The 25880-nt window shown below is 55.8% G+C and overlaps 1 protein-coding gene across 3 annotated transcripts in view; it reads right to left on the bottom strand.

Annotated features, from left to right (window-relative positions):
• Positions 1 to 1545: 1545 nt before the first annotated feature.
• AP2A2 (adaptor related protein complex 2 subunit alpha 2) overlaps positions 1546 to 25880 on the bottom strand; it is a 67432-nt gene continuing 43097 nt past the window's right edge. For 2 of the 3 annotated variants that reach the window (XM_061407473.1, XM_061407475.1), the window contains exons 7-22: positions 19630 to 19738; positions 18172 to 18322; positions 17247 to 17409; positions 16097 to 16240; positions 15044 to 15226; positions 14424 to 14521; positions 13830 to 14061; positions 13209 to 13382; positions 8781 to 8941; positions 6298 to 6380; positions 4782 to 4873; positions 3878 to 3999; positions 3089 to 3205; positions 2934 to 3003; positions 2660 to 2794; positions 1546 to 1944 (exon numbers count right to left, since the gene is read on the bottom strand). In XM_061407473.1, the coding sequence (XP_061263457.1) occupies positions 1867 to 1944; positions 2660 to 2794; positions 2934 to 3003; positions 3089 to 3205; positions 3878 to 3999; positions 4782 to 4873; positions 6298 to 6380; positions 8781 to 8941; positions 13209 to 13382; positions 13830 to 14061; positions 14424 to 14521; positions 15044 to 15226; positions 16097 to 16240; positions 17247 to 17409; positions 18172 to 18322; positions 19630 to 19738 (2112 nt within the window). In that variant the 3' untranslated portion in view covers positions 1546 to 1866. The remainder of the gene's footprint in view (positions 1945 to 2659; positions 2795 to 2933; positions 3004 to 3088; positions 3206 to 3877; positions 4000 to 4781; positions 4874 to 6297; positions 6381 to 8780; positions 8942 to 13208; positions 13383 to 13829; positions 14062 to 14423; positions 14522 to 15043; positions 15227 to 16096; positions 16241 to 17246; positions 17410 to 18171; positions 18323 to 19629; positions 19739 to 25880) is intronic. The other variant, XM_061407474.1, reaches the window with a different exon arrangement.

A 25880-nucleotide genomic window follows, 5' to 3' on the forward strand; every position in this document is an offset into this window, starting at 1 on the left:
CACGGGACTGGCCCAACATCAGTCTGGGCCCAGCAGGGACACTGCTGTGGCCCCAGGCCCTCCCCTCCCCTCCCCTGCAGGCCCTTGCCCCGCTCCTAGCTCAGGACCACTCTCCCGTGACACCCTCGTCTTAAGGGACCCTGCACCCCACCTGTGGCGGGGGTCGCCCTGCCTGAGCTCAGCAGGCTTACTCTCCAGGAAGGAACTCCTGGGCCCACTTGTCCCCTAGACCCCCACCCTCTAGAAGGCGGGCCCCCGACACGCACAGTGAGTCCTGCAGGCTCAACCCACATTCTGAGTCCAAGTGCAGAGCAAAAGGCACGTCATCTGGGCACACCGAGGCTCCTGCCCTGTGACCGGGAATTGGGGCCAGATGATGGCCCGTGTCATCAGCGCTTATGGCCCCACGGGACCCTTCCCTCTAGAGACCACACATTCCCATCAGCACCCCGGCACTGCTTTTGCTTTGCAGATGGACACTCAGCTAGAATGGTGGGTGGAGGGAGGGCATCGGCTAACAGGAAACCAGCCCAGAGCTGGGCAGTCCACAAACTGGGGCTTGAACAAAAAGCAGGACGGCCACACCATCCACCTGCCGTGCCAAGTGGCGCCACCAGCTGCCTCTCACGCATAGCCTCAGGCCCCATGGCTGCACATGGAGGACTGTGCAGGGTGCCAGGTGTGGGAACCTTGAGTGGGGCATCAGCGGTATGGTGGGGCCCAGCACCCACTTGGCGACTCCCAGAAGTTGCCTCCCCAAGGACCTGCACCCGGCAGAGGGCCGCCACGTTCCCGACCCATGTGGCGGCCCCCACGGGGCGGTGAGCAGCCTGGTCTCCCCTGGAAACCCAGGGAATGACACAGGCCCCACCTCGGCACCTCAGGGTGCAGGTGAGGCATGGAGAGCCAGGCACGTGGGGGCTGTTGCCACCTCAGGCCCGCCCCCCAGCACACAGGCCTCTCTGCTCCCACCCACCGGCCAGGGTCCACGGCACCTCAGCCTGCAGTCGTGACCCCAACAGGTTAGGGACACTGCACAGGGAAGAGACGGCTCACCTTCCAGAATATTCTCTAGAAGCCATGCCACACCCTGCAGTCACAACCGGGACCCAGCCCTGGGCCGCTGTGGTGACCATGACCCAAATGAATTCAAAGACGCGTGAGGCCAGGAACACACCCTCCAGGGCCACCAGGGACCCTCCTCCCCCTGTGCACACCAGAACTCAGTCGGAGGGCCTTACAAGCCTCCCTTTAACAACACAGTGCTGGGGAGGGAAGCTGCACTCAGTCTAGGCAGAACAAGTTTTCCCTGACAGTCACTGAGAACACAACCCCGTCTTAACTTGTAGATGCAGAACTCAGCCTCCACAGGCCCCCAGGCCCCTAGCAAATACACCCACAGCCATGGCAGCCTCCCCATCACCCATCCAAGCAGCCGAGATCTAGTCCTGCAGACAGAACACCGCCTCTCCTCCGAGGGCATCAGAGATGAACTACCAATAAGAGACACGGCACCCTGAGAGAATTTCAAAAAAAACTTTCCACTTTCGTTTGAACTTCTAATTTCCCTTTAATGTGCAGACTTAACCACAGAACTGTCTTTGATTTCTGTAAGAGTTGATCCCGGGAGCCATGCCCTTCTTCCTGACTCGGCAGACTGACTGGGTCCAGGCTGAGCCTCCTCTTCCTCAAGGGCACACAGGCTCCAAATCCATCCCCAGGAGGGACGAGGCCGAGGGGCGGGGCTGGGAGGCGCTGGGGGCTGCGATGCCGGGCAGGGCACGGACCTGCAGCTCAGCAACAAAGACAGCGGTGGAGACGAGAAGAGATGCACAGACGGGAGCCTGACGCTCCGCCCTTGCTGCTTTAAAACTGTTCTGACAGCAATTCACACAACCTCTGAGAGACAGTCTCCCTGCTCGTCCGCAGTGTCAGTCGGTACATCTGGAACAGAGAACACAGCAGGTAGTGGTGGGGTAGGGGCGCTCCGGGCAGCAGACCACCTTGGGGCCAGGCCCTGACGAGCAGCCCCCAAAGGCCCTGCTCAGCCCTTCCCTGAAGGCACCCAGTTTGACAGACTCAAGCATCAAAGGCAGTTTCAGCTAAAATAAAAGCTTAACATAACAAGCACTCGTGTACATGGGGACCAACTGGAGCCTTCAAGCACAGCTGCTGGGCATCAGGACCGCACTGCGGCGGGGCAGCAACGCTGACAATGCCTGGACGCCGTGAGCCTGCCAGCCCACCCGGGTGGCACCCACGAAAAATGAAGCCACATGCACACAAAAGACACCCGGTGTTTGCAGCAGCCGCACGTCCACGGACAGGCGTGCTGGGCGAGCCAACAGTGCCCTCCCTACAGGGAGACACACGTGCCACAGGGCCCCCACGGACACGGCAGCAACAAGCGCCTGCCGAAGCGGGGGCCCCACGCCGCAGAGCGCGGCCTCCCAGGAGGCCAGGGCCGACGAGGTGCCCAGGAACTTTGTGGAGCGATGGGGTGTCACGTGCGCCAGTGGGCGGCAGTGGTGGTGACGCAGGTGTGCGCCGCTGTGCAGCGCACCAGACGACCAGCCCGGGACCCGCCCATCTCCCTGTGCATAAACTCCACTGCAGTAAACACCACTCAAGCGTGTTCAGTGACGTCACAGGGCTGCACCTGGGCTTGCAGGTTGGGCTCCAGACGCAGCAGGCACCCAATCTGGGCGGTCCTGGTGTGTATGATGCCGGCGCCCACAAAGTTCGCAGGATTAGGGTCGACTTCCTCCAGGAGCGCAGAGCCAAAGCCGATAATCTGGGAAGAAAGGGGAGAAACAGGAGCCCATGGCACCAGCGACGGCAGAGGGGAGCGTCCTCCAAGAGGAGCACACACCAGCCTCCTGAGAGGGCCAGGCCACGCCCCGACCTGGGAACGGCCATCGCCACACCGGTACCTTGGCCTTGGTGACCTCTGTGTCCATCGGGTGCTTGGCCTTGAAGATGCTCTGCACCTCCTGCTGGGGGCTGTGGGGACAGAGCAGCCATCCTGTCAGCGGGCTGCAGCCTGGGCCCCGCCCACCTGCCCACCTACAGACAAGCTGCCACTCACTTGCTCAGCTGCTTCCAGCGCTGGAAGAAATCCTGAGAAGCCATTTCCGTGGGCTGGAAAAACTTGTTGAGTGTGATAGGCAGCTTCACAGACACATTCTGAAAGGTTCCCCCGTACCTGTGAGCAACACAGAGGTCCCCTGGGAGGAGTCCACAAATACGCAGAAAACCCGAGACTCGGCCAGGACCAGATCCTGAGTGCGAGACCCCTGGGGCACAGAAGGGCGGCCCGGGGCCCCAGGAAGACTGTCCATCTCCAGCACACAGTCATCGAGAGCCGAGGACACTGGGAAACACACCCTCAGCCAACGCTGCCAGATTGGTCACAATGACCACGGACAGTTGCCACCTCTTCTCGTTCCCCAGCAGTCCAAGTCAGTTTAAATTGCGTGGGTCGTTCCTTTTTTCCATAAAATGATTAAAGAAGAGTGCCTACAGAATGAAACAAAATTCTGCACATCTATTTCCCTAGATATTACACGGTACACTGTCTTCAGGTCTCTACGTAGCTCATGTTTCAGAGCGTGCTTTTCCAAAATTTAACGTTACAAATACCCAACAGGGTAGCCTGGTCACTCACTCTACTGGTCACTGAAAAACAGCAGGAACGAGCACAGCAACAACACAAACATGCTACAAAGACAGGCAGTCTGTGCGTGGGGCGTGTGACACAGAGCACGCACCCAGGGAGGACCCTCACCGGCACTCCTGCGCAGCCGGCCTCCGGGCAGCAGGCCCCCGCCACGGCACTGACAGCTACAGCCACGCACTGTCCTGGCCTGACACCCACCTGAACTGGATGTTGAGGACCGGCGCCTCCATGAAGTCGGACACACACTCGATGTTGACCGCCTGCTGCACCTGTGCGCCCCCATCCACAGTTGGGTCCACGGGCTTGGTCTGCAGGCTCAGATGTGCGGGAGTCAAGGATGCCGAGGGAATGAGGGCAATGCAGCTGAGCCCTGCGGCCATAGGGGCGCCAGGAGGGGCTCAGCAGGACAGAGCACTCATCCTGCCTGCAGACAAAACCTGCATGCTGTCTTTAACGGCTAGCCACAAACACTGAGCATCAACAGTCTACGTTTGAAAGGTGTTTATCTTAAAAATAGATCTTAGGAGGAGAAGGGCACAACAGAAGATGAGATGGTTGGATGGCATCACCAACTCAATGGACATGAGTTTGAACAAGCTCTGGGAGTTGGTGGTGGACAGGGAAGCCTGGCGTGCTCCACTCCACGGGGTCACAGAGAGTCAGACACAACTGAACTCACTGAAAAATAGATCTGGTCTGAGGTGAGGAGGTTCCTGCTTCACACAGTTTCTCCAAAGAAGGTGGTGTCCTTGGCGGTCAAGTTCGGCCGCCCACCCCTCACTATCTGGGAGTCCATCCTCCCAGACAGACCCCTACATGGCGAGGCTGACGGACGGGAGGTGCTCATGCCCAGCCCTGCTGTCCGCCAGGGCTGTCTGCGACTGCAGCGGGTCCCGGTGCCCCAGCCCTGGCTCTGCCTGGGGACTCCTCTAGGGACAAGAGGCTGGAGCGCACCTGCAGACAGTTCTCAGGGTTATGGACACACAGCCTGAGAGCAGTCAGAGACCCTGAAGCTGCAGGACCAGCCCCGGGAGCGTCCGTCCTCCCAGTCCATCCTCCCACCCACTCTGCCTGTGGCCCGAGGGGCAACAGAACCAAGGATATTGGCCTGGAGGTCGTCCGAACAGATAAGTGTCGGAGTAAAATTCAGGAACTGTGTGGAGGTCTTGTTACCATAAAATATGAACATCCGACCTGGAAGGAAGCAGAGCAGCTTGTTCACAGGGCGCATCACAGCCCCTGAGCTGCAGGGGGAAAGGAGAGCCCCCACCCCACCCCGACTGCACCCCGAGCCCTCGGCCGTAGCGTGGGGAGCCCTGTGCCATCAGAGCAGAAGATGTCACGCAGGCCTCCGTGAACGTCTGCGCCCGTGGAGTCCAGGACGGAACATGACCTCACACCTCCTAGAGCACACGCAGGTGTGCATGGCTCCCCCACGGTGTAAGGAACACCGAGCGCCTGGCTGACCCCACGGCAGCCCAGAGTTAACGCCTAAGCTCCACGCGAAGTTCTGAGTTTCAGTGAGAAGAGTCGGGGTCCCTGCGGGGCAGACACACCGCCTCCTCCCTGCTTACTCCCCACTCACTTCCAGGACAGGCTCCAGGAGGGTACGGGGAGGGGGCTATCCCAACAGTCAGCGTGTGTAATTTTGGGGGGGATATGGGGGGAGCAAAAACAGCTTTTTTAACAAGTGTGGTAAAATATACATACCCTGCAATTTACCATCTAACCATTTCCAGTCGCACAGCTTGGGACACTAGAACATTCCCCTGGCTGTGTTACCTTCCCCACCATCATCCCCAGAAATCTGTTCATCTTCCCAAACGGACACGCCATCCCCACTGGACACTCACTCCCCTCCCCACACGGCCTCAGCCCCCGGCCCCCAGTCTACTTCCTGTGTCTATGGATGAGACCCCTCCAGGGACCTCTTCTGGGGGAAGTCAGACAGCATCTGTCCTTCTGTGCCTGGATTATTTCTCTGAGCATCACGTCCTCAAGGGTCATCCACGCTGCAGCCTGTGTCAGGGTTTCCTTCCCCTGTAAGGCTGAGTAACGCCCGTGGTGGGTTTACCCCACATTCGGTGCATGCACTCATCGGGGTGGGCACTGGGGCTGTCTCCGCCTTTGGGCGACTGTGCGTGATGCTGCTGCGAATGTGGGTGTGCAAGTGTCTGCTCAGCCCTGCTTTCTTGTCACATCTTTTGGGTAAACACCCAGAAGAGGAAAGGCTAGGTCACGTACACGGTGATCCCACTTTTAATCTTGTAAGAAACCTCCACTGTTTCCGCAACAGCCACCCCGCTGACAGGCCTACCAACAGCGCGCGGGGCTCCGGTCCCTCCCGGCCGCCGGCGCTGGCTCCACGCTCACGGCAGCCGCTGCGGGTGTGAACACACCTCAGTGTGGCCTCACCACATCCCCAGGTTGTTAGTGATGCAGGCACCTTGTCTAGTGCTTCTGGACACCTGAATGTCTTCCTCAAAGAAATGTCTATTCAAGACTTTTGCCCATTTTTTCATCTGGTTCTTTCCCTGTTTTTGACTTGGAATCCTTTATATATTCTGGAAACTAGACCCTTAAAAGAGACGTTTTCATTAAAGAAGTAAAACGCATACCTAAATTCTGCCGAAACTCAGACTTCAGTCCGATCTGAAGCAGCTGGTTTTCAAACAACACACCGTTATTTTTACAGACAAACCTGGGGACAAGGAACAGCGTGTGAGTCACTCAAAGTCACCCAGTGAAAATACCAAGGTAAGTTCTGAAAAGGGGTTTAAGGAACACGAAGGCTGGAAACCTTCTCTGGGACAGAACGAGAAAAGCAGGCGACATTCCAATGGGCACTGCTGCAAGCGCCCCCACAGACAGGAGGTGAGTCGTGCGGGGCCCTCAGTGGCGGGTCAGCCTGCTTTCCGTGACAGTGCTGCTCACCTGCCCGTGGCTCCCCACTGACACAGGCACCCCCACACACCCCCGCACCGCCCGGCCCTCCCCTGCTCCCCTGGCCCCTGGTGCTGGCAAAGCTCCGTGGAAGACAACAAAACCAGAACACCTTCTCACACCACACGCAAAATGAACTTGAAGCAGGTGAAAGACCTGAACGTGAGACCTGAGACCACTGAACTCCTAGGAGAGAACATGGGCAGAGCGCTCTTTCACATACATCACAGGAGGTATTTCCCTGGATCAGCTTGGGGCAAAGGAAACAAATGCAAAAACAAATGGGATCTAATTAAAAGCTTTCACACGGTAGAGAACCATCAGCAAAACCCACTGAACGGGAGAAAACATCTGCAAACGGCAGAACCAGCGCAGGGTTAACCTCCAACCATACAGACAGCTCATGCAGCTCAAATCACAGCAACCAAGCCACCCAATTAAAACAAGGGCAGAGGACCTGAACCGACACTTTTCCAAAGAAGACATACAGATGGCCACAGGCAGGTGAAAAGATGGTCAACATCACTAACCATCAGGGAGATGGGGACCAGAACAATAAGGTGTCACCTCACACAGGTCAGAACAGCCGTCACCACGGACAGAGACACGTGTCAGTGAGCACACGGCGGGGGAGGGCTGCTGCAGACGCGGGCACGGCACCGAGTCCTCAGAGAACAACGCTAGGGCTGCCGTGAAAGGGGAAGGGCCAGTCGCAGAGTCGTGCCCAACTCTGTGACCCCATGGGCTGTAGCCCGCCAGGCTCTTCTGTCCATGGGATTCTCCAGGCAAGAACAGTGGAGTGGGCTGCCATTCCCTTCTTCAGGGGGTCTTCCCCACCCAGGACGACCACATGGCTCAGCAATCCCAGTCCAGGGTGAACGCCCGTCCACGTGCCCCACAGTCAGCACGGCACCGTTCACAACAGCAAGATACGGAAGCCACTCAAGGGTCCGTCAGTGGGTGAGTGGATACCGACGTGGGGTGTGTGTGTGTATACACACGTACACACGCACGCACACACATACGTGACACAGTACTACTCAGCCACGGAAAAGAATGAAACTGTCACGTGTGACAACATGGGTGGGCCAGAGGGCATTATGGGAAGAGAAATGAACCAGAGCGACAGAGACTGTGTGTCACCATTCACACGTGGAACCGAAGAACTAAACGAATGTAACCAACAGAAGCAGACTCACAGACAGAGGAGACACCAGCGGTTACCAGAGGGGAGAAGAAAGGGGGAGGGAAGCCGGGGTGGGGGTGGGGAGGTGCAGACAGGGGCGCACAGGAAGCGATCTGGACGCACCCCGCGCTCGGGTTAGACAGCCGGTGTTCTGGAGTCTACAGAAGCTGTGAGTCACTGACATGACGCTATAAACCAACCAACTACATCTCAATCTAAAAAAAAGTGTTTTCAGCCACAGCCAGACAAGGAGGAGCCCTGCACAGCTGCCCGCCCAGTCACTCCCGCAACATAGGAAGCAGGCGGCGTGCGGGGCGGGCAGAGGGTGGAGGCTGCAGACCACAGCCGCCGCCACAGCCCAGGACCGAGGCCGGGCAGCCGCTCTGCTCTTGGTGGGGGGTGCCCGCCTTTCATCCAGACGTAAGACTCAAGAGACAGAGGCACAAAGAGCAAGCCGAGAAGGGACAGGACCCACCAAGCACCGGAGGCAGGGAGGGAGGGAGGCCTCAGGGAACCCAGCGAAGGCAAGCTCATGCAGCACTCCGCCAGCCCACAGCAGGGACACCAATGTGGGACACCGGTCACACAGGTGACGAGTGGAGAGCAGACAGAGGCGGCGCAGGAAGGGCCTGTGGGGTCTGTTGGCACAGATCCCACGAGACAAAGCAGCGACTATGCAACTGAAGAGCGCTTCTTAAACACCAGCTGGGCCCCTGGAGGGCAGCCGTGGGCATAACTGGAGGACCAGGAGCACAGTGCAGAGGATGGGGTGAGCTACAGCGAGAGCCCTGGGGCGGCCCGCTCCCTCGCCCACCTGGAGTCCCAGCTTCCTCAGTAACTGGAGACAGGGAGTCCAGGGCACAGGCCCAGCAGGGTGAGGGGCTGCAGGGATGGACGCTGGCTGCCGCCTGCCGCCTGGCTGGGACACACTCAGGAGAGAGGGAGGCCCCCTCGGGACGGGAGGCAGACTACCTGGCAAAGTTGTCCTCGGAGCCGGGAGCCAGGGGCGCAGCCGCGGAGGGCGAGTCTGAGAAGACATCCACGAGCAGCCCGCCGGAAGAGGGCGGGGGGCCTGCGGGGACAGGGGGTGCAGCCCCCAGACCCAGGAGGTCTGCCGATGGAGACGGCGTGGACTGGAAAACAGGGAAAGAGGTCAGTGCAGAAGCTGCCGGGCACGACTTCACGCAGTGCAAATGCCTGTGCCCTCACCACCCACAGCGCCAAAAAGCAGCGTCTGGTTTTAGGAACACAGCTCTGCACGTTACTGTCAAGCACCTAAGAGAGTCTTAAGAGGTGAAATGACTAAGCAGGAACCACATTAGCATGCACCCTCAAATGTCTCTAAGTCCTACTGTGTTACAGAGAAAAAGTAGATAAAAGTCCTGCAGAATAGATCTCTTTTTAACTGCTTTGTTGTTTTGCTTTTTACGTTTTGACACGAGGCAGAAGACAAAGAACAAAGTCCTTCCAACGCCCTCTCAGACCACAGGAGACACAGCGTGCAGCTCATCACAGTCACTCACGCGTCCCCTTGCCCGCTGCACAGGGGTGGCACTGCCCCTGCCCGGGCACACAAGTTCCAGAAGCCCACAGGGTTCTTATGATCCTGAGGATCATGTTGAAGCAAGAACCCGGCCTGTGAGAACTCATTTGGACCCTCCTGCGGGCCAGCGTCCACTTACAACTCCCGAGTCCCTCCTGGAGTCACTGCGTGCCTGCAGTGAGCACCACGCTGGTTCTGGAGCACTCATGTTTAAGAGCCAGCCCTCCTCTCTCCAGCACGCGGACGCACCCAACCCAGGCAACAGCCCGTCTGCCCTCAGGTAATACTGAGGACTTACACGTGGGGACCATTCGCAGGTGTTCAGTCACTCAGTAGTTACCGACTCTGTAAGACCGCACGGGCTGCAGCATATCAGGCCTCCCTGTCCATCACCAACTCCCAGAGTTTACTCAGACTCATGTCCATTGAGTCAGTGATGCCATCCAACCATCTCATCCTGTCATCCCCTTCTCCTCCTGCCTTCAATCTTTCCCAGCATCAGGGTCTTTTCAAATGAATGAATTCTTCACATCAGGTGGCCAAAAAGTATTAGAGCTTCCATGTCAGCATCAGTCCTTCCAATGAATATTCAGGACTGACTTCCTTTAGGATTGACTGGTTTGATCTCCTTGCAGTCCAAGGGATTCTCAACAGTCTTCTCCAGCATCGCAGTTCAAAAACATCAATTCTTCGAAGCTCAGCCTTCTATCTTTATGGTCCAACTCTCACATCTGTACGTGACTACTGGAAGAACCATAACCTTGACTGTACAGAACTTTGTTGGCAAGCTAATGTCTCTGTTTTTTACTATACTGTCTAGGTTTGTCACAGCTTTTCTTCCAAGGAACAAGTGTCTTAATTTCATGGCTGCAGTCACCATCCGCAGTGATTTGAGAGCCCAAGAAAATAAAATCTGTCAGTGCTTCCACTTTTTCCCCTTCTACTTGCCAAGAAGTGATGGGACCAGAGAATCCCATCGACAGAGGAACTTGACAGGCAATAGTCCAAAGGGTCACAGAGTTGGACACAACTGAAGCAACTCAGCACACACACAGGATGGGACGAGATGGCACCTAGTTTTTGAATGTTGAGCTTTAAGCCAGCATTTTCCACTCTCCTCTTTAACCCTCATCGAGAGGCTCGCTCTTTACTTCCTCTTCACTTTGTGCCATTAGAGTGATATCATCTGCTTATCTGAGGTTGTTGATATTTCTCCAAGCAATCTTGATTCTAGTTTGTGATTCAACCAGCCCAGCATTTCACATGATGTACTCTGCATAGAAGTTAAATAAGCAAGGTGACAATATACAGCCTTTCCCAATTGGGAACCACTTCGTTGTTCCATGTCCAGTTCTAACTATTGCTTCTTGACCTGTATACAGGTTTCTCAGAAGACAGGGAAGGTGGTCTGGTAGTCCCACCTCCTTAAGAGGTCTTCCGGTTTGTTGTGATCCACACAAAAGCTGTAGTGTAGTCAATGATGCAGCAGCAGATGTTTGTCTGGAATTCCCTTGCTTTCTCCATGATCAAATGTTGGCAATTTCATCTCTGGTTCCTCTGCCTTTTCTAAATCCAGCGTCTATATCTCAAAGTTCTCGGTTCACATTCTGCTGAAACCAAGCTTGAAGGATTTTGAGCATTATCTTGCTAGCATGTGAAATGACAATTGTGAGGCAGTTTGAACATTCTTTGGCATAGAACTTCTTAGGGACTGGAATAAAAACTCACCTTTTCCAGTCCTGTGGCCACTGCTGAATTTTCCAAACTTGCTGGCATACTGAGTACAGCGCATTAACAGCATCATCTTTCAGGATTCAAAACAGCTTAGCTGGAATTTCATGACCTCCACTAGCTTTGTTCACAGAAACGCTTCCTAAAGCCCTCTTGACTTCACACCCCAGGATGTCCAGCTCTAGGTGACATCCTGGATGAAACCACGACCTCAGCACAAGTTACTACTTATCTCCCTTTAACATCTGGAACACTGCACTGCACTTCTTAGACAACTACATGTGTAGGCAGATGATCTCACGTATGGATTCCACATGAAAATAAGGAAGTGTCACAGAACACATGTGTGCAGAGAGGCCGTGGGTCTGGGAGGCCTGAGGACTCACGGGCGGCAGTGCGCGAAGGCCCAGCCACGGTAGGAAGCGGGCTGGTGGGCAGGGTGGCGTCAGATGCAGAACAGGCCAGGCTAGAATCCCCAGGAGAAGGGAGGGCCCAGAGGACCGGTGGGGAAGGATCAGCAGAAGCTTCGGTGCGGCTGGGGAGTCTGGGGGACAAGTCACAGGCATCCCCGCCCACCAGCCAGGTTGCTGTGGTTGCTGGGAGCCTGCCCACCAGCTCAGGGGCTGCTCCCGGGGGCCCTGAGCCCCTGTGGACCCACCACCTGCTGCAAGACGTCTACCACTGGTTCCTGAAGAACAGTTCAAATGCTTTCTAAGGTAGAAAAGCCCTTTTGTCCCACTAAGTCAAATGTGAACACACAAAAGCTAGGTGGTTCCTTGAGGAGATCCCCCAGGATGCCAGCTCCCTCCCCAGACCCCTTGCAGGGCCTCCACCTGGCAACACTGGAGTCACTCCCTACACCGGTGACCTGGCCCTCTTCTGAGGACGCGGGGAGACCCTCCCCAAGGAGCTGGCCTGGTGCACAGTCTGCACAGGTTACAGCTGCTCAAAGTGCTGTAGACCATGAGGGGGCAGCTCTGGGCTCCCCTGCCAGCCCAAAGCCCAGGGGACAGGCAGCCTGCAGACACCTTCACAGATGCACAGACAAGCATCCCGGAGCCACAGGAGTTGAGCCCCCCGGACAGTCCCAAACAAAACCACCTCCAGAGGGGACGTGCAACCCTAAGCAAAAGGGATTCCAGCTGATGCTACACGGAAGTGAAAGGCATAACACGTTCCCCAATAAAACCCAGATATCTCAGCGCCACTTCAAGGTGGGGCCTCCCCTCTGAGTTTGGAGGCAGAAGCCCTGGGACGAGACTCCCACGCAGGAGGGACCCCGGCCCTTCTCTGCCCTCCTGCCTCACCTCCCCCGCCCCCATCAGACCACCTGAGCCCTGGGGACACACAAGAACTCCGTCCCCAGCACCACCCTGGGCACCTCTGCAGAGCCGGCGCCAGGTCTGGGGTGGGAGGTCCTGACTGTGACGGGCCCCAAGCCCAGGGCCAGGCGTGAGCACAGGCTTCACAGTGGGCCCAGGGTCAGGTGAGTGCCCCCACACGTAGAGCGCCAGGGCTCACACACAAGCATCCCGGCGCCATACATAAACAAACCACCCTGGCCCCAGGCTGCCACGCACGAGCACGCGGCACCTCTACCCCGGGCGCATCCTCACTGGGGCCGCCGGACAGTGTGAGCAGCTGGCCACATCGCCGGACCAGCATCCAGGGTGGGGCCTGCTCTCCAGGCTGCCTCCCGACGCGGCAGCCACAAAGCCCGCGGTGGTTGGGAGCCCCCCCAACGGGGACAAGAGAGGAAACACAGCTCTGAAAACGGCGCTTTTTCCTCAACAGACATCAGAGGGCACGTTCTCAGGGCACTTATATGAACAGGGAGCTCGCTCTAACCCGCTCACTACCGGACCCCAGGAGGTGGAGGCCCTGGATACCAGCCCGGGCTGGCAGGAGAGGTCCCTATGCAGCCGTCACCCAAAAATGACCACACTTTCCAAATCCAAAGCCAAGAGGAGACGTAGGAACTGACCGTGGACCCCAGATGACCGTCTGACAGTCTAACGACAGACACTGCGTCTGGGTCAGCCCACCCAGGACACCATCCCAGGTCCTGAACCTCAGGCACCAGGCACCCCAGAGCTTGTGCAGGCGGGGCCCTCGGGAGGACCCACCACGGCACTGGTGCTGGCCGGGGCGGGCTCGGGGCCCCCGTTGACATCGGCGCTTCTCTCCCGCTTGGCCTCCTCCAGGTCGGTCACGGTGCTTGGACCCTTCTTCTTCTTGAGCTTGGCCAGGATGGAGGACTCGCGCTCTGGAAAGGGGGGCATCTCCTCCAGGACAGTTGCCTGGTGGGAAAGGAGCCCAGGTCAGCAGGGCACAAAGCCCCACGGCCTCCAGCCCCTACCCAGGGCAGCCCGGGGATGGGGGCGGGGGGACGGCGGGACAGGGGGGAACGGGGCAGGGACGACAAGGGGGAACGGGGCGGGGACGGCAGGGACCAGGTGGTCCAAGGATGGGGTGGAATTGGGGGAACGGCGGGGACGGGGGGACGGGGGGGATGGGGGAGGACGGGGGGATGGCGGGGACCAGGCAGCCCAGGAGTGAGGGGGAATGGGGGGGACGGGGGGATGGGGATGATGGGGGTGGGGTGGGGATGGGGGGACAGGGGGGACAGGGCAGCCCGGGGATGGGGGGATGTGGGGATGGGGATGACAGGGGGCGATGGGGATGACGGGGGGGATGGGGATGACAGGGGGGGATGGGGATGACAGGGGGGGATAGGGGGGTCGCACCAGGATATCGGTGCTGGCGACAGTGCTGAGCCGCAGGTACTCGACCGCACGCTGCTGCAGCTCCACGTCGGCATTCTTCAGCTGGCTGTCACTGCGCAGCACGTCCTGGATGGTGCCCTTCACCTCCGGGAAGAGGTTCACGAACTTGATGTAGGTGGACAAGAGAAGCGCCCTGGTGGGCACGCTGCACAGGTGGAACTTGGAGTGCAGAAGGTGGAACTGGGTCAGGGGGCTGCGGGGTGGAGGGGACACACGGGGCAGCGTTACCTCTCGTCTCACGCTGCACCGTGCCCGCCCTGCCTGAGCCCCGGGGATGGGTGAGCAGGGAGCGATGAGGAGCCCCACCCTCGCCAGGACCTGCACGTTTCCAGCTCCAGGCCAAGTACAGGCTCCCCCGAAACAGCGTCGGCCACTAGCCACACCTCCTTTCTCCCAGAATCCCCGCATTCTGCACAGTTGTCCTGAACGGACGTGCCCTCACTCTGGGCTGTCCAGGACTTCAAGACGTCAGCTGGCCTCAATCAGGCCTCAGGTGAGAGCTCGGGGCACAGGACCAGCACCTGGACACAGGGCTCTGGCCCCCGGGCGACTCACCTGGACCTTGGGTCTCCTGCTATCAAGTTCCCGAACTCCCCGAGGATGTAGCCACCAACCTTGACCAGGTTCTCGTGGCAGGCCGGGGCCTGCAGAGCCTGTGGAGGAGCATGCCCTGAACCCAGTGCCCCAGAGCTCACGCACAGGTAGAGGCGGCATGGGCTCAGCCTCCAGAGAAAGCGGCTGAGCTGCGTGAGGAACCATGAGTGCGGCCCAGGGGCCTTCCCAGGGAGCCGGCGCTGCACATGGCCTCAGTCACCAGAACCTCCTGAGCCATCTGTCCCGCTTCCAACCACACTGCCCACCCCATCCCCCACTCCTGGCCACTTCAGCAGAGGGGTCAGCAGCAGGGGAGCCCCGGGGACAGGTCCACGGTCAATCCCACCCCTTCAACAAGAGCTGCTCCCAAAAATTATGGTTCAGACCCTGGACAGGGGCGGGGGCACATGGAGGCCAGTGGGAGCCCCCTGCCCTGGGCAGCTTGCTCAGGCAGTCTCTGGCCGACCGAGAGCACCTCACCCGGGGCAGCCGTGTGGAAATCAGGGAGACACGGCACTGAGACACGTGTGGAGGTGGACGCGGGCCCAGAGCTGGCAGGGAAGCAGGGAGGGCTGGCACACCTCGAACACCGTCTTGGCGGCGTAACCCTGCACGTCGTCCCGGTTGATGACGATCTGTATGACGCGGTACCACACCTCTTCACTCACGTAGTCGCCGGCAATGCGGATCAGGTTCAGGATGGTGTCCACATACCACGTGTAGTCCACGGCGTACTTCTCTGCCAGAATGGCCACCTTCAGCACCTGCAGGGCACAGCCGCCCAGGAAGGGACTCAGGAGGGTCTGAACCCGCACCAGAGCGCCCCCAGCTGCTCAAAGGAATCTCGAAAGTTTAAGGTTCCAGGACAGATGTGGAAGGACACGCCAAGCAGAACAAGTGAACCAGTGAGATGGGCTCTGCAAGAGGCACAGTGGACCCCGCCCGCCCCTCCGCACTCAGCTGCCCAGGACGCCCCGCGCTCGCTGGCCTCCTGCTCCAACCAGTCCTTCTCACTTGCTCCCTATTCTCTGCTGCCCGGGGGTGCCTGCTCCGGGCTGTGGGAAGCAGGCCCCTCGCCTACGCAGGCACAGCCTCCGCTTGCACGGAGCCACCCTGGGCAGCATGGACAGTGCACCCAGAGCCCGGCCCTCTGGCAGGGCGGCCCTCACGCCCACCTTGCCCCGGCCTGACCTCCCGACCACCCCCCAGAGCCCTTTCCACCTGCTGTGCGCCTTCTCTGGCCTCCACATCGACCCTCCATAACGAGCCCAGAGGCCATCCTGGAGCACCTGCCCTGTCAATGCCCTCGGCGTCAAGTCCTCCAAGCCCAGAGCTGCCCCTAAAGCTGGACACTGGAGGCCCCTCACCGCCACACTGGCCCGAGTGCCTGCATGCCCCAACCTGCTCCCTTGGTGCTGAACCCCCTGCCTCCAGAGCCTCTGCAGGGCAGGTGCAAAGTTAGGATCAGGGCCTCTGCAGAGTGACTCCAAAAAACTGGAGCTCTACTGAAAACGCTGATAAAAAAGCTGAACAAAGCACAGCACTCTCATCCAGCCCGTAGCAGACCCCATGAAGAAGCGCTTCAGCTCAGATGCAACCACAGAGGCCCTGATGACAGAGGCCCCAAGACTCACAATCTCTTCTCGGATGGAGTAATCCGCTGTCTCCAGGTAGCTCAGCATCTCAGCCACGATCTGCTGGGCGTTGCTGCGGTCGCACATGGCGTAGAGGAGGTCCACGGCCCGTTGCCGCACACTCACATCCCGCTCCGTCTGGGGGTGAGCACAGGAGCAGCAGCATGAGGGGTGCTGGGCGGGCATGGGGGCCCCGTCCCAGTGCCCCCCTCGGAGCTCGCCCCCCTCACCATCCAAGTCCAGTGTCCTGTGGAGCCCTAACGCCACGCACTAACCACTGCCCTGGCTCCTGCTCTGACAGGCCGGCTCATGCTCTGTCCCAGGATGGGGGGGCGGGGGCGGGTCAAAGGCCACCCACTGTGTGGTCACAGACTGGCCCCTTCTGCATCACCTGGGAGCCCGTCACCGTGCCGACTCCTGGCCCCACCCCAGACCCTGAGAAGCGAGGGCGCAGCCGCTCCACAGCACTGGACAGCGGGAGAGGCGCTGCCGAGAGCCGCCACGGCCCGCACAGGCGGCTTTCTGATCCAGGCAGCGACTGCAAGAGATGCCACAACCACCCAGGCAGAATTTAAAACGCCAGAAAGCAAATTCCCAACCTTTGGAAGCCCTCACGTTCAAAACTCACACCAAAAATGCCCAGTAAGTCCACGTAAACCCCAAGGAACAGGGTGAGACCTGTTCCCAGCTCTAGCGTGGGACCCGGGCGGCAGCCGCGAGCTCCCCCGCCTGCCTCCGCTTTCCTAACGTGCACGACCAGTTGTGTCTGACCCTGAGGAAACCCTCCTGAAGCAGAAGACCCTGCTCTGGAATTTGAATTCCCTGGGAAAGCAAATATTCTTTTGCAAAGAGTGAGTTTTTTGCAGACATGGACAAAATATCTTATCCTTCCACCAAAAAGAACAGTTTCACTGACCTCAGCTTGTCTTTCTTTTTTTGGTTTGAACCGACCTCAACTTTTATTGCAGGTCTGCCCACGTGCCAGACCCACGGGAGCTGCCCATGGGCACAGCCTCTCAGGGCAAAGCGCAGAACCACCCAGGGACCCACGCATCCGAGCAGATAGCCCCGGGGCCGAGCGTGTAGGACCCCGGAACCCATGAGTAGCTCCCACCCAGCCTGAGACACGGGACAGTGCGCTTGCCTTCAGGGCGTTGATGACCGTCTCGATGTGCGTCTTCACGGCCTCGTGGGAGAACTCGGAGCTGGCCAGCGTGCACATGCTCTCCAGGGCCAGGTAGCGCAGGTTGGTCTCCCGGTGCTGCAGGAACTGGCCCAGCTGGTTACAGGCCCGGACCAGCAGGTTCGGCTCGCTGCACAGACGGGAGAGACAGGTGGGCAGGGGTCCCCCGCTCGGCCATGGCTCCCGTCACAGCCACCACGGCCTCCCAGGACACAAGGCCTAACGCTCACTTTGGTCAGTACCACACGAGGACCCCCAGAGCGTTTCTCAGTGCATCCACGGGACCCGCCTCCAGAGGGCCAAGGCTGGCCAGCAACCTGAGCCTCCACACCAAACTGGCCAGGGGACCCCAGTTTCATCATGCCTTGACCAGAGGTGACACGCTCAGCCAGAGAACCTGCCTGTTTCATCCCCTAACAGCGGGATGAAAGCCCCGACGTGGAGAAGGTAAACGCAGGTGGAGATGGTACACAGAGGTCACTGGTGTTCAAGCGCCAGCTCCACGCACCCCAGGGTTTGGGGGGGTGGTCTTTGCTCGCTTTTCATTCTGTCCTCGTGACGTCTGCGCCCTTCCAACACAGCCGAGACTGGTACACCCCCCAGCAGGGGAGCTGGCTAACAGTACCCAGTCTGTGGAACCATGGCACTCTGGTGGGCGCACCTGCTGGGACCTGGAGACACCCCCACCCCACCCAGCGCGGCCTCCACACACCTTCCTGCCACAGCCTTGACCCACGCAGCCCGTGGGACACACGCTCACACAGGTTCCTGGGTGGCCCTGGGAGCGGCTGGCTGGGTGGGATGCCCAGGAGAAGGGGGAGCCCCCGGGGGAGGCGAGAGCACAGCACCCAGCTGTGTGTGAAGGGTGGAGGCTGAGCGCGCGCAGGCCCACCTGTCATGGTGGATAACCAGGCTGATGGCCTCGAAAAGCACGGCGTTCTTGGCGTTGGAGTGCTGCACCTTCTTGGACTTGGGCGGCTCCTGGGCTTTGTTGAGAATCGCCTCCAGGCACTCGGTCAGGCGGCCACGCACTGCAGGGTCTTCTGGGCAAAACAGACAGCCATTGGCGGCTCCCCGCGGCCCGCCCTGCCCCAGCCCCAGTAACCCTCGCCTCAGCCTCTCAGAAGGCCAAGGTCCCAACTCAAACCCTGAGGCTGCTTAAGTCAGAGGATCTGACGGCCAAGATAACATTTTAACACAAGTAAGAGACGCAAGTTTTTGCTGAAATATAGATTATATAAGCTGAGGAAAATAAATCTCAGTGACGTGGACAAAAAACACCTGATATGGAAGTTTGGGGGGATGGGGAGGAATGAAAGGTTTCTCCCCATTACCTGCTATCACCACAAGAAACAGAGAAAACACACGAAGAGCAACAAAAACAAGGGAAATTTTAAAATTTTAGTCAAAGCAGACCAAGAAAGACTAAGAAAGTAATAGAAACGTGAGAACTCCAGAAACTGCCGTGGCACTGCATTTAAAGCGCCTGTCTAACGACCACTCAGGGCGGGCCGGGCCCCCAGGCGCCGGGCGGGGGGCGGCAGGGTCCCCGAAGCCGCCAGGGGCGGGACAGGGCTGAAAGCGGGAGAAGACACCGAGACCCACCCCCAGGGGCTCCAAGTCGCCCCAGCCTGGGAGTGAGAAGGCAGCAGCCAGTTCCACCGAGAAAACGACTGCCCTGCGCGGGGGTGGAGGCCCGCCGGCTGGAGGGGTGAGGCCTCATGAGCCCCGCGCCTACTCAGCTCTGCTGCAGGGTGAGCAGCTCACACTTTAATATAAAAAACACTCAGGACACAAAGTGACTTGAATTTAACAGACATACCGTGTACAAAAACAAATGAAGGCTAAAGTGTGGAGGTTACAACAAGAAAGCCATCTTTGTAGAAGGCAATTTGGAAGTGCGCAATAGGAACTCTCATGAGCGTTCTCGAACCAGTGATTCTAGTTACTTGCCATATTTTAGAATAAAACAAACGTAACAATATCCATGACACGCACTTTAAAGTAACACAAACTTAACAATTTTGGATGTGAAGTTTCAACTGGTTTCAAGAATTATTTTAAAAGACTGTTTCAAAAACCCACAAGGATCTGATCCTACATGTACATAATACACAGAAGCAGAGCTCATCTCAGCCGTAATGAAGTGAGCGTCCTCGACTAGCTGCTCCAGGAAAGCCAAGAGCTGTGAGAGCATCAGAGAGACCCGGAGGACCGGAGCCGGCACCAGGAGAGCGAAAGGTGACTTGTTAAGACTGCGTGTGTGCACATATGCTCAGTCGCTCAACCCGAAACCTAACGCTCAAAGACCACAGCAAGCCCTCCCCCAGGCTCTGTGCTCGGCTGTTACCTGGGGGCGGGTAGCACTGCAGGAGCCGCAGGAGCTTGACCGACAGCCAGGGGGCCGGGACAAAGTAGTAGGTGTAATCCTGAAGGTCCGTGGAGGCCGACGTCACGATCTGCGAGAAAGCACAGCAAGATGAGATGCGGGGCTGGAGTCCCCAAGAGCCCCACGCCGTGTGCTAAGAACAGACACGCTTGTCCAGGTCTGAGGAACAGGAGCGCAGCCCCCAGCCCCAGAAGAGCCACTGCACAAGGACACCCCCGCCCCAAGGGACACAGGCCTGTGGGCACCCCGCCCTCAGGACCCAGGTCTCCAGAGCCTGGGCGGGGAGCCCCACCTTTCCCGACTGGCCCCACGCCCCACCATCCTCAGGGCCGGCCCGAGAGCACAGGGTCTCCACTCTCACCCCCACCACCTGCGCCCCGGGGTCTGGGCAGATGACACACCACACCCCGTGCACACACCCGCAAACCCACTACACGTGCCCCCAGACCCCACGGCTGGGGCTCGGAGTGGCTCCCCTCACAGGCTCGGCCATGACACCAGGTCACCTGAGAGGGGGGAGCTCCAGGCTGGGCAGAGCAGTGGGGAGCCCAGCAGGAGCAGCCAGTGGGCAGGCGCACGGAGCAGGCCCGACCACGCCGCCAGGGACACAGCCGGCCACCCAAGGCTGCCTTTCCAGTGCCCCTCAGGCAGCTAAACCAGGCTCAGAGTTAAACTTAGAGCATTAAATGCACATATGTGAAACAAATACAAAAACAAAAGTATTGGAGAATTAATCTCAAGGGTTTGGAAGAGACTAGCAAATTAGCCCAAAGATAGTGGAGGAAAGAAAACAATAAAGATACAAGCAGAAAGTAATAAGGTACAAAAATCAAAACAGGACCAATAAAGTCAAAAGAAATTCTTACATACTTGATGAGCTAAATCCAGCACAACAAAAGGGCAAATACCCAACACAAAATGAGGACGGGAGGCCACAGCGCAGGGCCAACAAGGGACTTTCTGCCCAAACACCTGAGCGTTCGTGTAAGTTAGCAAGCGGTTAAGAAAATGCCACTTAACAAAAGAAAATCTGAGGCCTCAACACTTACTACATAAACTGAATCCATAATTAGCGGTCGCCCCACAAAGAAAATCCTACGTTCACATGGCTTCACCAGTTAATTAATAAAATTGTTAGCAAAGATATAACAAGGAATTTCCTTAATGTGGCAAAGGACACGGATGTGGACGAAACCTGCCGATGTCATACATGACAGCGAGACATCAAAGGCTTCCCTCCAACGTAAAAAACACACCGACCACCTCTCACATTCAGCGCTGCGGGGCAGGCCCGAGCCGGAGACCAATCACCTCTCACATTCAGCGCTGCGGGGCAGGCCCGAGCTGGAGCAATAAAGCAGAAAGTACAAACAAACATGCACCGGGAAAGGAAAGAAGCGGTCACTGTCCACAGAACACGTGATGGAAGACAAAGGCGACCCAAAGCAACCTACATATAAACCGCCAGGTCTGACAGGTGAGTTTGGCAAAGTCGCCAACATCAAGAGCAGTAAGTATACAAAGTCCACCTGCACAAACCAGCACAGACTTTTATGATAACATTTTTAAGGTGTCACTGAGAAGAGCGTTTTTAAAATAAAGTATATAAAGATAAGTTAAACAAAAATAAAAGAACCTCTTCTTGAAAAGCTATGAAACATATTTGACAGAAATTAAAGACTAAGTAAATAGATACACCGTGGCCATAGACTCAAAACCTTAATACTGCAAAGATCTGAATTCTCCTGAAACTACAGATAAAGGTAGCCCCGTTGGGACTCTGGGGATGGGGCTCACTGGTGCTACTGGAAATCAAATTAACCCAAAGTCACGTCACTGGCGCCAAGATACACAGAGAACCAGAGGGGCTCAGCACAGACAGCGGCATCTGTGCGAGGGCAGGTTTCTTTACTGCAAAACCAGGGTGTGCGGAGGGAGGAGCCTTCGCAGCGGTGCTGGGACAACGACACGACGCAAGAAAAGGCCCCACCACAACGTGATGCGGCTCAGCGGGACTGTCGACCTGCAGTGCGCCCTCAGAAGAGGGACAGACCACACTTTTGGGGACACGAGGCATTAACCCCAGAGGAAGCATGAGGAAGCCTGACTACATTCAAACGTGGCGTTTCTGATCAGAGAAGACTTCACCAGAGAGTGAGGTGGCAAGGCACAGAGCAGGATGAGACTTTTAAACACAGAGCAGGCTGAACCACAGAAAGTTGCTGTCATATTTGTAGATCAGTAATGGTTAAATTTTCCAGTTTACTGTGATCCACACAGTCAAAGGCTTTGGCATAATCAATAAAGAAGAAATAGATGTTTTTCTGGAACTCCTTGCTTTTTCGATGATCCAGTGGATGGTGGCAATTTGATCTCTGGTTCCTCTCCCTTTTCTAAAACCAGCTTGAACATCTGGAAGTTCACAGTTGACATATTACTGAAGCCTGGCTTGGAGAACTTTGAGCATTACTTTACTAGCGTATGAGATGAGCGCAACTGTGCGATAGTTTGAGCATTCTTTGGCATTGCCTTTCTTTGGGATTGGAATGAAAACTGACCTTTTCCAGTCCTGTGGCCACTGCTGAGTTTTCCACATTTGCTGGCATATTGAGTGCAGCACTTTGACAGCATCATCTTTCAGGATTTGAAATAGCTCAACTGGAATTCCATCACCTCCACTAGCTTTGTTCGTAGTGATGCTTTCTTGACTTCACATTCCAGGATATCTAGCTCTAGGTGAGTGATCACACCATCGTGATTATCTGGGTCATGAAGATCGTTTTTGTACAGTTCTTCTGTGTATTCTTGCCATCTCTTCTTAATATCTTCTGCTTCTGTTAGCTCCATGCCATTTCTGTCCTTTATCAAGCCCATCTTTGCATGAAATGTTCCCTTGTATCTCTAATTTTCTTGAAGAGATCTCCAGTCTTTCCCATTCTGTTGTTTCCCTCTATTTCTTTGTATTGATCACTGAAGAAGGCTTTCTTATCTCTCCTTGCTATTCCTTGGAACTCTGCATTCAGATGCTTATATCTTTCCTTTTCTCCTTTTTTTGCTTCTCTTCTTTTCACAGCTCTTTGTAATCCCTCCCCAGACAGTCATTTTGCTTTTTTGCATTTCTTTTCTATGGGAATGGTCTTGATCCCTGTCTCCTGTACAACGTCACGAACCTCATTCCATAGTTCATCAGGCACTCTATCAGATCTAGGCCCTTAAATCTATTTCTCACTTCCACTGTATAATCATAAGGGATGTGATTTAGGTCATACCTGAATGGTCTAGTGGTTTTCCCCACTTTCTTCAATTTAAGTCTGAATTTGGCAATAAGGAGTTCATGGTCTGAGCCACAGTCAGCTCCTGGTCTTGTTTTTGCTGACTGTATAGAGTTTCTCCATCTTTGGCTGCAAAGAATATAATCAATCTGATTTCAGTGTTGACCATCTGGTGATGTCCATGTGTAGAGTCTTCTCTTGTGTTGTTGGAAGAGGGTGTTTGTTATGACCAGTGCATTTTCTTGGCAAAACTCTATTAGCCTTTGCCCTGTTTCATTCCGTATTCCAAGGCCAAATCTGCCTGTTACTCCAGGTGTTTCTTGACTTCCTACTTTTGCATTCCAGTCCCCTATAATGAAAAGGACATCTTTGTTGGGTGTTAGTTCTAAAAGGTCTTGTAGGTTTTCACAGAACTGTTCAACTTCAGCTTCTTCAGCATTACTGGTTGGGGCATAGACTTGGATTACTGTGATATTAAATGGTTTACCTCGGAAACCAAAGGAACATTTCATGCAAAGTTGAGCTCGATAAAGGACAGAAATGGTATGGAGCTAACAGAAGCAGAAGATATTAAGAAGAGATGGCAAGAATACACAGAAGAACTGTACAAAAAAGATCTTCATGACCCAGACGATCACGATGGTGTGATCACTGACCTAGAGCCAGACATCCTAGAATGTGAAGTCAAGTGGGCCTTAGAAAGCATCACTACGAACAAAGCTAGTGGAGGTGATGGAATTCCAGTTGAGCTATTTCAAATCCTGAAAGATGATGCTGTCAAAGTGCTGCACTCAGTATGCCAGCAAATTTGGAAAACTCAGCAGTGGCCACAGGACTGGAAAAGGTCAGTTTTCATTCCAATCCCAAAGAAAGGCAATGCCAAAGAATGCTCAAACTACCACACAATTGCACTCATCTCACACGCTAGTAAAGTAATGCTCAAAATTCTCCAAGCCACGCTTCAGCAATATGTGAACCGTGAACTTCCTGATGTTCAAGCTGGTTTTAGAAAAGGCAGAGGAACCAGAGATCAAATTGCCAACATCCGCTGGATCATGGAAAAAGCAAGAGAGTTCCAGAAAAACATCTATTTCTGCTTTATTGACTATACCAAAGCCTTTGACTGTGTGGATCACAATAAACTGTGGAAAATTCTGAAAGAGATGGAAATACCAGACCACCTGATCTGCCTCTTGAGAAATCTGTATGCAGGTCAGGAAGCAACAGTTAGAACTGGACATAGAACAACAGACTGGTTCCAAATAGGAAAAGGAGTTCGTCAAGGCTGTATATTGTCACCCTGTTTATTTAACTTATACACAGAATACATCATGAGAAACGCTGGACTGGAAGAAGCACAAGCTGGAATCAAGACTGCCGGGAGAAATATGAGTAACCTCAGATATGCAGATGACACCACCCTTATGGCAGAAAGTGAAGAGGAACTCAAAAGCCTCTTGATGAAAGTGAAAGTGGAGAGTGAAAAGTTGGCTTAAAGCTCAACATTCAGAAAACGAAGATCATGGCATCCGGTCCCACCACTTCATGGGAAACAGATGGGAAAACGGTGGAAACAGTGTCAGACTTTATTTTTCGGGGCTCCAAAATCACTACAGATGGTGACTGCAGCCATGAAATTAAAAGACGCTTACTCCTTGGAAGGAAGTTATGACCAACCTAGACAGCATGTTCAAAAGCAGAGACATTACTTTGCCAACAAAGGTCCGTTTAGTCAAGGCTATGATTTTTCCTGTGGTCATGTACGGATGTGAGAGTTGGACTGTGAAGAAAGCTGAGCGCTGAAGAATCGATGCTTTTGAACTGTGGTGTTGGAGAAGACTCTTGAGAGTCCCTTGGACTGCAAGGAGATCCAACCAGTCCATTCTAAAGGAGATCAGCCCTGGGTGTTCACTGGAAGGACTGAGGCTAAAGCTGAAACTCCAATACTTTGGCCACCTCATGCGAAGAGCTGACTCATTGGAAAAGACCCTGATGCTGGGAGGGATTGGGGGCAGGAGGAGAAGGGGACGACAGAGGATGAGATGGCTGGATGGCATCACCGACTCGACGGACGTGAGTTTGAGTAGACTCCGGGAGTTGGTGATGGACAGGGAGGCCTGGCGTGCTGCGATTCATGGGGTCGCAAAGAGTCGGACATGACTGAGTGACTGAACTGAACTGAATGGTTTAATGTTGGAAATTTTGTTTGGTTTAACCTAATCTAACCAACAAAGTGTTTATATCTAAAAAATACAAAGAGGAGGTTTCTGTGGCAGTCCACACTTCCACTGCAGGGGGAGTGGGCTCAGGGAACCCACTGGTCAGGGAACTAAGACCCCACATGCCGGGAGGTGGCTTAGTTGCTCAGTTGTGTCTGACTTTGGGGCCCGACGGACTGTAGCACGCCAGGCTCCACTGTGCTTTCCAGGCAAGAGCACTGGAGTGGGCTGCCGTTCCCTTCTCCATGCCAAGAGGTGCTGCCAAAAAAAATAAACAAGAGCTTTTACAAAACAACAAAAAAGATGACATTGTGGAAAATGTATGAAAGACTGAACAGGCTCTTCACAAAAGAAGATATTCAAAATGCCAACAAAGGGATTTCGCTGGTGGGCCCGTAGTTCAGATGAAATGGTCCCAGAGCAGGGGACACAGGTTCAACCCCTGGTCAGGGAACTAAGATCCCGCTTACTGTATGGTGTGGCCAAAATAGATAAAATAAAGGGATGTTATCTTGAGAAAAAGTTTTTTTAAAGCCAGCAAACACGCCGAGCTGCCCTAGCTACTGGGTGATCAAGAAAATGCAGACTAGGTGAGAACGCACAGGACCAAGTGCCCAGAAGGGTTAAGACCAAGAGGCCGCAGGCCGGGGAGGGGCCACGGGCTCCTCACAGTGGCCGTCAGAGGGGACACCCAAGCGCTGGGCAAGACAGGGCACAGAGA

Source organism: Bos javanicus, chromosome 29 (genome assembly GCF_032452875.1).
Source record: "Bos javanicus breed banteng chromosome 29, ARS-OSU_banteng_1.0, whole genome shotgun sequence".
In the NCBI taxonomy this organism is placed as follows: domain Eukaryota; kingdom Metazoa; phylum Chordata; class Mammalia; order Artiodactyla; family Bovidae; genus Bos; species Bos javanicus.